The sequence below is a fragment of the Tetrao urogallus genome, assembly GCF_951394365.1.
Source record: "Tetrao urogallus genome assembly, chromosome: 4".
Classification (NCBI taxonomy): Eukaryota; Metazoa; Chordata; class Aves; order Galliformes; family Phasianidae; genus Tetrao; species Tetrao urogallus.
In genome coordinates, this window is record NC_136817.1 from 43,860,215 (window position 1) to 43,872,689 (window position 12,475).

Below are 12,475 nucleotides of genomic sequence, written 5' to 3' on the forward strand. Positions count from 1 at the left end.
ATTTTTACTATCAAACAGTTCATAAAATTTAGGAAAATTTCTATTATGGCTTCTTGGGAGAAGTACAGACTTTAAATTACTTTGAAAACAAAGCTGCTGTATCAGCTAATGAACTTGTAATTTCCCCTCTCAGCCAAGCGAACACGAGTTTTGCATCAGAGCACAATGCATTGTGTTGTTAAAAAAAATAATGTTGCCATAACTGAACAGCTTCAGCTAGACTTTTGAGGTATTTAAGGTACATGCCAAGAGACTAACATATTAACACAGTTCTAATTATGTTACTTGAACACATTGGGATGAGAAAAATGTAACTAAGGATTAAAGTTCTACTTTCTACAAAACCACATTTAACCTGAGCATATAATACATACTCAGACTTCAGATCTCTCCAGTTCACATTGCTCAAGAATCTTCTAAAATGAACATGACTGATAGAAATATCATTCCAATGATAGATGCATGGAACTGCCTTCTCTTCTGCCACTGATGGTACTAAAGGTTGCTAAACCTCCAATAAAAAATATCTCAACTAGAAGCTTCAAGTGGGATGAATTCAGGTCCCATGCATTTTACTGCAGCCCTATTACTAATATGTTTTATAAACCATTCTTCACTAAAATAATTTTGTCCCTCCCATCTTGTATTTCAATAAGAGTCAAATTTCAATGTATCTGACTATGTATAAACTAAATCAAACACCACTAACTTTGTGCTATACTTTTACACATACTGGGCTAGTGAGAGTAATGTGACACTTTGATTAAGTCACACTGAAGCAGTTAACTTAGGGTACTGTGATGTACAGCAACCAGGGAGTGAGATCAGAGATAGCAATTCCAGGTTTGAAAAAATTTCTCCTGGCTATGCTGGGTACTTAAAACCCAAATGCTGTAAGTAAATAAACAAGCCTAGAATAGTGAAAGGAAAGTAATGATTAGAGCACCTTTATACTTCTTATTCATTTCAGGGACTGGCACTTGGGGCACTGGATATAGCACACTCTACATCTCCTCCCTTCAGCCACCTGCACTGATAACAGCTGTTACAACTGAGAAAGTGATGGCAGCTTGGATGGAGAAAGTCAGTGTGCAGGGCTTATACTGAAGAACTCACTATTCAGAAGCAACCTTGACATCTTTCACTGCCTTCTGTCTGTTCTCCAACTAAGAAGTCTGGTGGGCAGCACTCATCTACAGACAGTGGACAAGTAAACTTACTTGAACAGAATGCATTACAATATTTTACATTAAATAGTTATTGGATTAAGTGTATAAACAGTTCTGGGAACTCTACAACTCCCTCTCCTCATCATCATTCAGCCACAAAATTATTTTCCCTCTTGTTCCTCTCTGACTCAGCAAATGCTTCAACCTTCTCTGAAGCTCTGTGCCTGCACAAGAGGATAGTTGTAGTAATGTATACATCTGTATTAGCAAGTAGTGCAAATCCAAAAAGATCTGGAAAAAAAAAAAAAAAAAAAAGTAGGTCTTCAGTCCTAATATTCAAATGCTCTATGTTTTGAGTATTTTACTTTGAACTAATTCTCAACCAAGGACCGACCGTAAACTAGCAGCTAGAGTGCAGTATGTGCGTTTCTGGAGTGTATGTTTCTTGTTAATTTCAATATAAGAATCCAGTTCACACACTCAGAGACCACTTTAACACGAAAACAGTGCCTCATAGATGGACAACTGCTGATTCACTTTACTCTTTTTTGATGACAGATCACCTTAAGTGACAGTAACATACAGTATAGACAGTATGACAGATCACCTTAAGAGGACCCAAGCATCCAGAACAGCAGACTGCCAAGCATTTATCCTGTGAAGCAGGATAACTGTTTGATTTCTGGGAAATGGTGTCACTATTTCAATTTCCCAGACATGCTGTAAGCACAAGGCTACTATTTGAAGGGACAAGATGTCATGTTCCACTGACAAATTAAATCCCATCATTGAACATTACACGAGTTCACAGCAAACAATGACAGAACATCAAGTTTTCATGCACAGAATGGGCTAAAATGCAAGCTACCGAATTAGATGAGAAATGTCCTCTGTATGTGTAAAAGCAGAATTTCATGTGCCTATTACTTTTAAGACAAATTTAGTTAACAATCTGCAGAACCAATATGCAGTTATGCAAGACCATTTTAGATGAAGATTTTGGACTCTAAAAGCTACATTCTCCATGAATTCTGGTTTAAGTGCTTTCATACCTTGTAGGACCAAGGTTTAGACTTACAGCAAGACAAAAACTCAATTGTCAATGCAAAGGTAAATGCTATTCTGTGTAGGGCAGGGCAAGCCACTATATATGTATTTTCTATCTATACTGCCTGATTTATCCAGCTTAGACAAAACGACCAGAAAAATGAAAAAGCCTACCATGCATTTTAAGTGGAAAATGATCAGCAGTGCCTAAAGCCAAAGAAGCAAAGAGGAAATTAAAAGGAATGATAGTATCTGGAGCTTCTCCAGCGGATATTAATAATGTTTTATCTTAGTTTCTAAACAAATTGCCCACTAAAGAAGTTAGTGCATTGCTATCAATAAGCAGAGATATGAAGAAAACTTATAAATATAGGCAACAGCTGCTATCCACATCTAGCCTAGAAGAGAAAATGTCTCACAACAAAAGAAAAATATTTACCACAGTAACTTCAGTATTTAATGAACAACTCCCATCCAGCTGGACAGCTTAAAACTTCTGCCTCATCCTTTGCATTGAGATATGCTAAGTAAGTGAACCTATCTGCTGTGGATAAAATAAAAGGTGTAACTCTCCCAAATTTTCATCTTGGATTAGTTTTCCAAGGACTGCTACCTCCTTGAGACTTCAACAGAATTCCTGCCATTCACTTCCCACTTAGGTTGGAAGCCTTCATAGAAATAAGGCATGGAGTTAAAAGATGAAACACTTTCCACTGGAAAATATTAAAGCTGAACCATCATATGGTTTCCAGAACACAAATAACAACTGAACTATACGGCAAAAATAAGAAAGAATTCAAACAACTTAGCAGTACCATTTCTACCTTCTAGAAGATTTTAAAAAGTTTAAAGAACCCGCACATCTGATCATAGCATTTGATCACTGATCTTGGCTTTCTTTAGCTGAAGCATTTAAGCCTGCTAAACATTTGTTAAGGCAAGGTCACACTGCAGTTCCTTATAGCATATTGCTTGAGCAGTTTCCTACATCAAGCTACTAAATTAAATCAGCTAGATTTCATGGGAATCACTGCTAAACTGTAACAGACGGACACATCTAGACAGAATGAACAAAATATTTATGCTGGATCAAAATAGTGTTTTATTAGGTGATTAAAACTTGTCTTTTCAAAAGTGCATGCATCTTAGTACGTACTTTCTAATATATTTATGTATTATCACATAATACATAATTCTAACATATTTATGTACTATTACCTGATCTGGTCATACACTGAGCAAGCGGCACTTCAGCACAAGGTAAGTTAAAAGAATCTATGACTTGCTGAGTGAACTTGAAGAAGAAATTTGCCTACTAATGATGTTTTACATGCCACTAACAGCAATTCCATTTAAAGCACATGACTGGAAGCTGATAATCTTATCAACTTCAGTCATCCATCATCAAAAAGATTGATCTGTTGGACTGTGTTTTGCAATATTCAATGGTTAGACTGATAGATAGGCTGAAGTGTCCTCACAACCTAATGGCAGCATAAGTGGTTGATGAAAACCTAAAGCATTTTTTAGAAATGAGGTCAGAAAGGTAATTACATAAAAGCAAATACAAATCTCTAACTCTTCATAGTTTTATATTGAATGAAGAATTCTCAGTGTTCCCTAGGCCTCTGCACACATTCCACATTTTTCCAGATTTTGCACTGAGATTATGACTGTAGTTCCATAGTCATAGTCATATATTAGTAAGATAGATAAATGAGGCAGCAAATGCATTACCCTTCCTAGGCACCTGATCTTTGGCATAATCTGAAGAAAAAAAACAAAAAAACAAAAAAACAAACAAAAAAAAAACCTCGAAATCTACTGAAAGGAGCCAAAGAAGTTTTATTTTAAAAAGCTTCCTGAAACCAAAACCCATTTACTGCCGTGTGAATTCATGCATGAATTCATTCTTGGCTTGGCCAAGTGAGGAGGTACAAATTCAGTACTATCTTCTACCTGAAAGCATTTCAGTCTCACATCTCAGAAGAAATCCATATCATATTTACAATCAGTAGTAATACTTGACCATCCTACACAATCTAAACAGAAGCCAGAAAAGATACCACCTTAAACATAATTACATCACTGTCTGAAAGGAGAAAAAAAAACCCACAATACTCTAATGTAGTGATAACATCCACATTTTACTTTTTTATTGGTTTTTTTTTTTTTTTTTTTAAGGACTATGTACAGGAAGAGTTGGTATACAGTCATAACCCCTATTTCCTACTCCCATAGCTGAAGTTCACTCAACACTTCATGTAATACATCACCTATGTAAGCAAAAGATATCAAATTCAGAACAGCACAGGAGAAAGCACAGCCTTAGAACTGACTTAAGCATTCAAGCTCTAGAAAAAGATAAGATTTCAGGAACATTCTTCTGCTTTTCATTTCTTATTCCCTAGTTCAACACCACTGATTATACAGCGATGTTGAGTGAAGGTACTGCCCTCTGATGAAATGTACTACTCCTCCTTTTACTAAGTTCCTCTTCAATTGCCTCACCTATTTGCAGTTTGAATTTCTCTCTTTTGAGAGATGTTTAAACACATGCTGATATTGTTATTTCATTTCTTCACTTTATCTACATTACATCTTCCACGTTATCTGGAAAAAATATATATCACCTCTTTCAGTTAAAATAGATTTCTACTTGTATTCTTTATATCTCTAGATAACCTTGATGAAGCAGAGTATCAAAAGGAGCCATATTTAAAAGCAACCTGTCTGCTCGGTTTTATTATTTCATACATTAATCTCCCATGCAGACCTCCTAGCTATAACTTTTACAGAATGACAGAGATTCACAGAGAACAGGTTTAAAAGTAAAAATGACTTCATATTTTTTTGTGTATCAGTACCCCAGTGAATTTACTAACCTTGGATTCAATCCAATTTAGATTTCATTCCAGTTTACTACTAAAAGTAAAAGAAAGTGATATGGAGTTTGGTGCTAAGAAAAAATAATCAAAATATGTTAAATAACAATTTGGACCACTTGACTCAGCAATAAAAGTAAAACATCAACAGTTATCAAGAAAAGTCTGAGAGACAGTGAATAATATATAACTCTTACACTTAAGTAGAATTACCATATTATTCAGCAAAAACAAACAAACAAAAAAAAACAATATGAAAGCAGTAATTAATTATTCTAAACAAATATGCGCTTAGAGGACAATGCAGTTCTGAATTAAAGGCTTAACTTTAGATTATGAATGTTTCTCTGCCACTAACAGAACCTAAAATAAAATATGTGAAAGCTTGAATGTTTAAACAAAACCTGATAATATGCAGTATAAAGGGAATTAGCTAGTAAATTAGCATAACAACCAACAATTATTTAATGTCATGAAAACAGGCTAAGCATCAAAGGTCTTCATAAAACAATTAAGCTCATAAATATTAACCTTAAATCTTACAGGTTTTTACACTACATTGTCTTTCCTTCTGCTTTATGTGCTCAAAAAAAAAAAAAAAAAAAAAAAAAAAAAAAAAAATTAGAGGAACATTTACAGTAGCCCAGACATGAAGACATACACATCTAAATCTATGAAAGTTGAACAGAAATGGAACTATGCAAGATTCAGGCCTACAACCTGTCTTTGCTGACCTGTGAATGGCAAGAAGATGAGGAATGTAACTGAAATCCTCATTTTGTAACAATACAACAGACAGCAATAATTATAGGAAATTACCATTAAAAAAAAAAAAACACCACAAGCAAAGAAGAAAATAGGCTTCATCTTTAAAGCAGTGAATGTTACAGCCTACAACCTTCAAGAATTTTAAGCTCAGACTTCCAATCCACAAAGGCAATGCACAATTCTAATTATCACTTATGATGTTGATATACAAGTGTTTTATGCAATACACTCAAACTTTACTAAGGTTAATGTCTGGTACATATGAAATTCAAGAATAAGTTGCTTAGGATTTCAAAGAAAAAAGCAAGAAAGAGTAATGGAATGGCATAATTAGGTTAACAACTCCAACTGCAGATGTGGAAGATGAATAACTGAGGGCATTCCAAAGTATTAGATGTGATAATCAGGTAAAAACAAAATCTTACCAATAAATACTATTAGAAGGGAAAAAAGTCTTTCCAAAGAAATGGCAAAATTTGCTGCTGTTTCCCAGAATGCAAGGGACATGTTCATGTTTTCTATGCTATTACAACATTGCATCTAAAATGCAGCTCAGAGGATCATTACAGAAATACCTTTCAATTTATTGCATGGTAATAGCATATTACAGATTTTTTTTTAATTTAATAAATTTGATATACATAACAAATATTAAAGTAAGTACAATATCTAAGAATATTAGATCTAACAGCATTAGATGAAAAAACATCACTTTTTATTATGCCCGCTTTCAGATCTATTAGATAGAAGATACCATACAAAGTTGGGGTTTTTTTTAGTTCTGATCACTAGCTCAGCCAAAAAATGCAACCTTCAAAACACTTTTAGAAAATAAACCTGGAGATCCACAATAACATTGTTATAACATTATACCCACAGTAAGTAACAAAAGACAAATCAAACAAGCATTCTTTACCCCTCTAACTATATGGATTTTACCAGAGAACTTAGAACCCAAGCAGATACTATTTGTATTTTCCATGTGGTTACAAAGGATACACTGTATAATTGATTACAGAGAAGAACAGGGGAAAAGATCAATTAAACCACTGTTGTGTCTTATGACACCAAGGATGCCAAATGGAGACATCTGGGCAGAAAAAAGTTTCAGTAATCCAATTAAAAAACACTGTCAGGCTGTTGTTGTAAGTATTCCTTATTTCACTTATCGTATGCCATCACAAGAGACATTAAGTTTCTCTACACACACATTTGTTAAAATAAGAACTGCAAGCTAATTTTGTGAAGTTTCTCCAAAACCTCAGTTAATTAGGAACAGTAGAGGGAAGACATATCAAGGTTTTGACTGCTTGAGAAGATCAGCAGAAAATACAGAATTCTTGCAATCACATCCCTCCCTTTCTCTTCCTCCTATCTCCCTCTTTTTTTTCTTTTTTTTTTTTTCTTTTTCTTTTCTTTTTCTTTCTTTTTTTTTTTTTTTTTTTTTAAGGACAGAGTTCAGAAAAAAACACAATTGTGTTCAAAAATTTTTACATTTTGAGGTGTGACTTATAGCTGTTATTTCACTTCAAAACCAGGACAGTTACTTAAAAGCTTTAAGTATTGATTGAAAAAGCCTCCTCTCACCATACTGCAACAAAAGAGAAAATGGGAAATTACCCAAAAGAATATAAAGCTTCCACTTTAAATACAGCTTTAGAATTACTTCAAGCTGAATCTACAGTTAAGACTGCATTTCCCTTCAAAAATTCAACCCTATCCACATCTTGATTTTCAATAAGGCTTTTAAAGAGGAGCCTATACTTCATGTAAGTACCAAACATTTGCCTGCATGCTGTTTCAAAAGCAAAGACATGCAGTGCTCCACAGTCCAGAGAGGAAACACAACATTTTAATGATTAAAAGATCAAAAAGTCTTTATATTCAAGCTGAATGTTAAACAAAATTTCAAGGGAGAAAGAGAGTAAAGGGTTTTAATTATCACTACTTTGTTAAAGGTATCAGAGATCCCGAGAGATAATGATCCTTTATGCTACATACGCCATTGAGTGTGTTCAACGCTCCTACTTCATAGAATTGCAAGGTTGGAAATGATCTGCAAGAGCATCTAGTCCAACCCTCCTCCCACTGCCACTGCTACCACAACCCTCTAAATCATTGTCTCGTAGCTCCTCATACAGACGCCTCTTGAACGCTGCCAGGCCCAGCAACTCCACCACCTCCCTGGGCAGCCATTCCAGCGCCTGACCACTCTATGAGAGAAAAAGTTCTTCCTTATGTGTAATCTAAACCTCCTCTGGTACAACTTGTGGCCATTTCCTCGGGTCCCGTTTGTTGCCTGGGAGAAGAGGCCAAACTTCTCTTCATCACAACCTTCCTTCAGGAAGTTGCAAAGTGCAATAAGGTCTCCCCTGATCCTCCTCTTCTCCAGACTGAACAATCCCAGCTACCTCAGCTGCTCCTCATAAGACTTGTGCTAGACCCCTCACCAGTTCCGTTGCCCTTCTCTGGACACGTTCCAGGGCCTCAATGTCTTTTTTGTCATGAGGGGCCCAAAACTGAACACAATACTCAGGACTTTTCTTCTAATATTTACTTCTTTCCTTTTTTCTCCACTGGCTTTGCTACATGTTTGCCATGTTTTTGTGTTGTGTTTTTTTTTTTTTTCCTTTAATTTAAATAGGCAACCAGAACATCTCTCAGCAGGAAAGAAGTCTACAGGCAGTGGGAACAGCAACAGGAGATGGAAGAATAAGTTCCCATTTTGAAGCAATGGTGAGCAAATGGAAGCAAAGGCAGCAGCACACTGCTGCAAACTGGGCAGGCCCTAGCTCTGTCCACATTGGTTTTTGCTGCATTTATGACCACCATCAGAAATTAAACAGAGAGGATTGTTTAGAAAAAAAGATTGCAATGTTTTGTACTTATTTCCTCAGTGGCAAAAGCTGTCCAGGGTGAAAGAGCAGAAGAGAAAAGTGAAAAGAAGGATAAAGGGAAGAAACAGGAACATTTATATGTTTATATAATCATACTACTGTTCCAGAAATGTAACTTCAATGGCAGCACTCAGCTACTTATGAAATAATTTAAAACCATTCTCTGACAGTTCTTCATACTTCTGCAAATATAATCAAATTTACTGTGGAATTCAGCAGCCTTCTGTGATATGCCACAACGAAGAGTTTCTGAAGTTATCAGAGTATTTTGCTGTATGTGACAGTGTATTTCAGTGACTTAAGAACTGACATATTTTCCACCTTGAACAGTTATAACACAGTATTGCACAATCAATACAGGGAATTTGAGACACAAAGTCATGCCAGTTTTCACTAGTTTCCTCTATGTTTTTTTTCTGCTAGCAATAAGTTCTTCAAAACACATGTAAGAACTCAGTTCTCTCCTTTCTGCAGTCATTATTTCCATCTTCCACAATCAAACAGCTGATCCAGATACCAGCAACAATTCACACCTTATGCATTATTTTCTACACAGTTGACAATTGAAAAAAAAAAATTAAAAAAAAAATCATTGTCTTCACTAAAGATCCTTTTAGTTCCATTAACTTCCCTCAAGAAGATTCACTTTGCAAAAATTCACTGTACCTTTAACCACTTTTCCAACTGCCATAAAAGCTACGGCAATCTGGTCAGTCTTTATATGAATAAACAGGTTCACTTTACTCTTGATTTCTATCATCTCTGCTTTCTGCCACTACTAGAGTTGTAAACAGGAACTTTCTCTATCACAAGGTTATATGCTCTTTTTTTCTTTTTTCCCCCACCAAAAATACTCTGCAGAGGTGATTTCCAAGCTGCTTACTCTGAGAAAGTTGAAGTTTCATATTAAGTATACAGATGCTTTTCAGAGGACGACCACCATCATGAACAGTACTAGCATAGTGGCTGAGTAAGAGGTATGTTTCAATCCTGTTACACAATACAGCTCTGCAGTAAAACCGGTAAACTTTGTAGACAGCCATTTTAATTTACCATTATTTACTGTCAAGAAAGGATTTCATTTAAAAAGAAATAAAGATTATTTCAGCTATCTTGGTAGCACAGCTGCCACTCTACATGAAAGTGTCAACAAAAGTTGCTAAGCCAGTACATCACAGCTAAAGGGAATCGATAGTGATAAACATTAAACACATTTTATTAAATGAAAAAGGTAAAGATTTGAAAAAATACATTAATTATAAGAGAGAGCAATACATTACTGTCTATGCTTCCCAGTTGCACAAAATTGTCCTGCAAACAAAAAAAGAAAAAGAGAGAAAAAACAACAGGGGGAATGCATAGATTTCAGGTGCTCATTTTCTACACTGATGCCCAAATGACTTATGTGGACAGGCACTATGTAACCTGGTAGGACCACAAAGTCAGACTATCATTTTAATGGTGAAACTGGGATTTTACAGACTACATTATTTCCTGAAAGATGTGAACCTTAATAATTTATGTACTTAAAAAAAATAAAAATAAAAATCAAAGCCATCCAATATTTGTTGCTATTCTGCCTGCACAGAGCTCAGTGAGATGTCTTGGTAGCAGCACAGCCTGGCACCCAGGTGGGCAGAACCTCACCTGGAACTGGGGGCAAGCTGATGCAGTAAGCATTTGCACTAGCATTAAAACCTGGAAAATGGTAAATATTTACACATTTCGGCTGAAGACAGACATTCTGTTGGATGTCTAAGCAAAGCCACCCTTTCCTCCACGGCTCACACTCAGATGCCCTGGGCCGGCAATCAGCGTGTACACTAGTACACCACACACCCGTTTCGATCGCTTCGGCATTACTTATTAGCCGGGGGCACTCAGGTGGCATCGCAACACACGGTTTAATTTCTTCCTGCTGCGGCTCAGCCCCCCGGTGCGCCCGTGTCAGCGCAGGGACGGCCGCGCAGCCGGCCATGTTCGGGGGGCGGGGGCCAGCCGCTGCCCGACGCCCTGCAGGCGGCCCCTGGGGCGCCCGGGGAGAGCAGAGCCACGGGGCAGGGGGACGGAGACCCTCGCCGGGGCACCGCCGCGGGGAAGAGGCACGGCGGGGCAGCCCCGACCCCTCAGCCGGGCGCGACGGCGAAAGAAGCAAAGGTTCTACCTCCTTCTTTTTCTGGCCTCCCCCGAGCTGGCCGCAGAGAAAGAGGAGGAGCAGCAGCAAGAGGAGGAGACAGTTCCCGGCCGACAGGTGCAGCAGCCGCCGCAGGACACCGCTACCCGACGCCATGCTCCCCCCTCCCGCTAGCCGCTGGCCTCCGCAGGAGAGCACCTGCGGCCACGCTGCCCACCTTCTTCCGTCGATTGGATGCGGACCGCGGCCAATCGCAGCGCCCCGCGCCGCGGAAGCTATTGGGAAATGTAGTCCTCACCAGCAGCGCCGCGTGCCGGTGAGCAGCTTTACCCGCTGGCCAAAATTCCCCGTCCCCAAAACAGCTGGCCACCATGGCAGCTGCCAGAGCGCTGAGTGCAATCATGAGTTGAGACTACATTCAAAAAATAGGAAACCGAAGACCCTAATTTTCCATGTTTATATGCATACGCATTTCACTATTCACACAGAAAGTCGTCTTTGCAGAAAATAATATTCACGTAATACACCAATAAAATTATTTTTTATTTTCTTCTCAGAGCATTAACCATGCAGTTGTTTTTGTGTTGTTTTTTTTCTTCCATACACTATGCAAATCACCGATCACATTTCTTTCCATGGAACACACACCACAGTGGGCCGGCTAGGTAATATTAAATTAATGAGCACCTACCTTTTTTTTTTTTCTTTTTTTTCAGATTCCAGGTGTTCACCTTATGCTCTGTACCTTATTTACACACATCTGTGCTGAAGGCACTGACAGAACTATTCATTTCTTTAGAGATTTTGCTATATCTCTCAAAAATATTGTTACTTTTCTAATCAGAATACCAGATGAAAATAGGAAGCTGAGACACTGAGAGAGTACTCAAAAGTGTACTTATTTTAGGCACAGAATTTTTAGATGGTATCTTAATGATAGTATTGGATGCTAGATCAGTGATACTACAGACATCTTAGCAATATGTGTTTAAAATATTAAATAAGGCTAGAGTGTTTATTTATATTTGCAATGTGTCTTTGAAAAGTTACTCGTATACACAGTAACTATGGATCATATTCAGCTAATCTACCAGATACTTAAAAGTGATCTAAGTTTCTTAAATTCAAGAAAGTTAAAAATCTTGTTATCCACATGTCAGATTTGTCTCTGGACAACAGTAACCATAAGGTGGTCAGTAATGTGGGTTCTGCTTCTCAACTATATATTAAAAAAAGGCAATATTCAAATGTTTACACCCACTTTCTAGCCTGTGGCTGAAAAGAAACAGTAGGAACAACTTACTGGATTCTAATACAGAGGCATTTATTGAGAAGCCTACACTTTCAGAATAGTTTCTCCAGTATAATTTGTATTAGTAATGCTATCAGTACAAATATTTCAACATGACTGACAAAAAGTCTTAGGATTGCTATTATCAATACCACAGTAGTATGTTAACCACTATATATAAATGATAAATGATAAATGATAAATGATCTGGAGAACAGACTATGATATCATGGTATTGCCTCCCATGGAATCTACTTCCCTACAATACATGACTAAAAAAGAAA

The 12,475-nt window shown here is 37.2% G+C and overlaps 1 protein-coding gene across 3 annotated transcripts in view; it reads right to left on the bottom strand.

Annotated features, from left to right (window-relative positions):
• TUSC3 (tumor suppressor candidate 3) overlaps positions 1–11,216 on the bottom strand; it is a gene marked incomplete at both ends in the record, with an annotated part of 101,573 nt that extends 90,357 nt beyond the window's left edge. Inside the window, one exon of one of the 3 annotated variants that reach the window (XM_079534959.1) lies at positions 11,118–11,216. Coding sequence is in view for 1 of the 3 variants with exons in the window: in XM_079534957.1 (XP_079391083.1) it covers positions 10,931–11,056 (126 nt within the window). Of the gene's footprint in view, positions 1–10,889; positions 11,057–11,117 lie in introns of those variants that run through there. The other 2 variants (XM_079534957.1, XM_079534958.1) reach the window with 2 other exon arrangements.
• Positions 11,217–12,475: the final 1,259 nt, after the last annotated feature.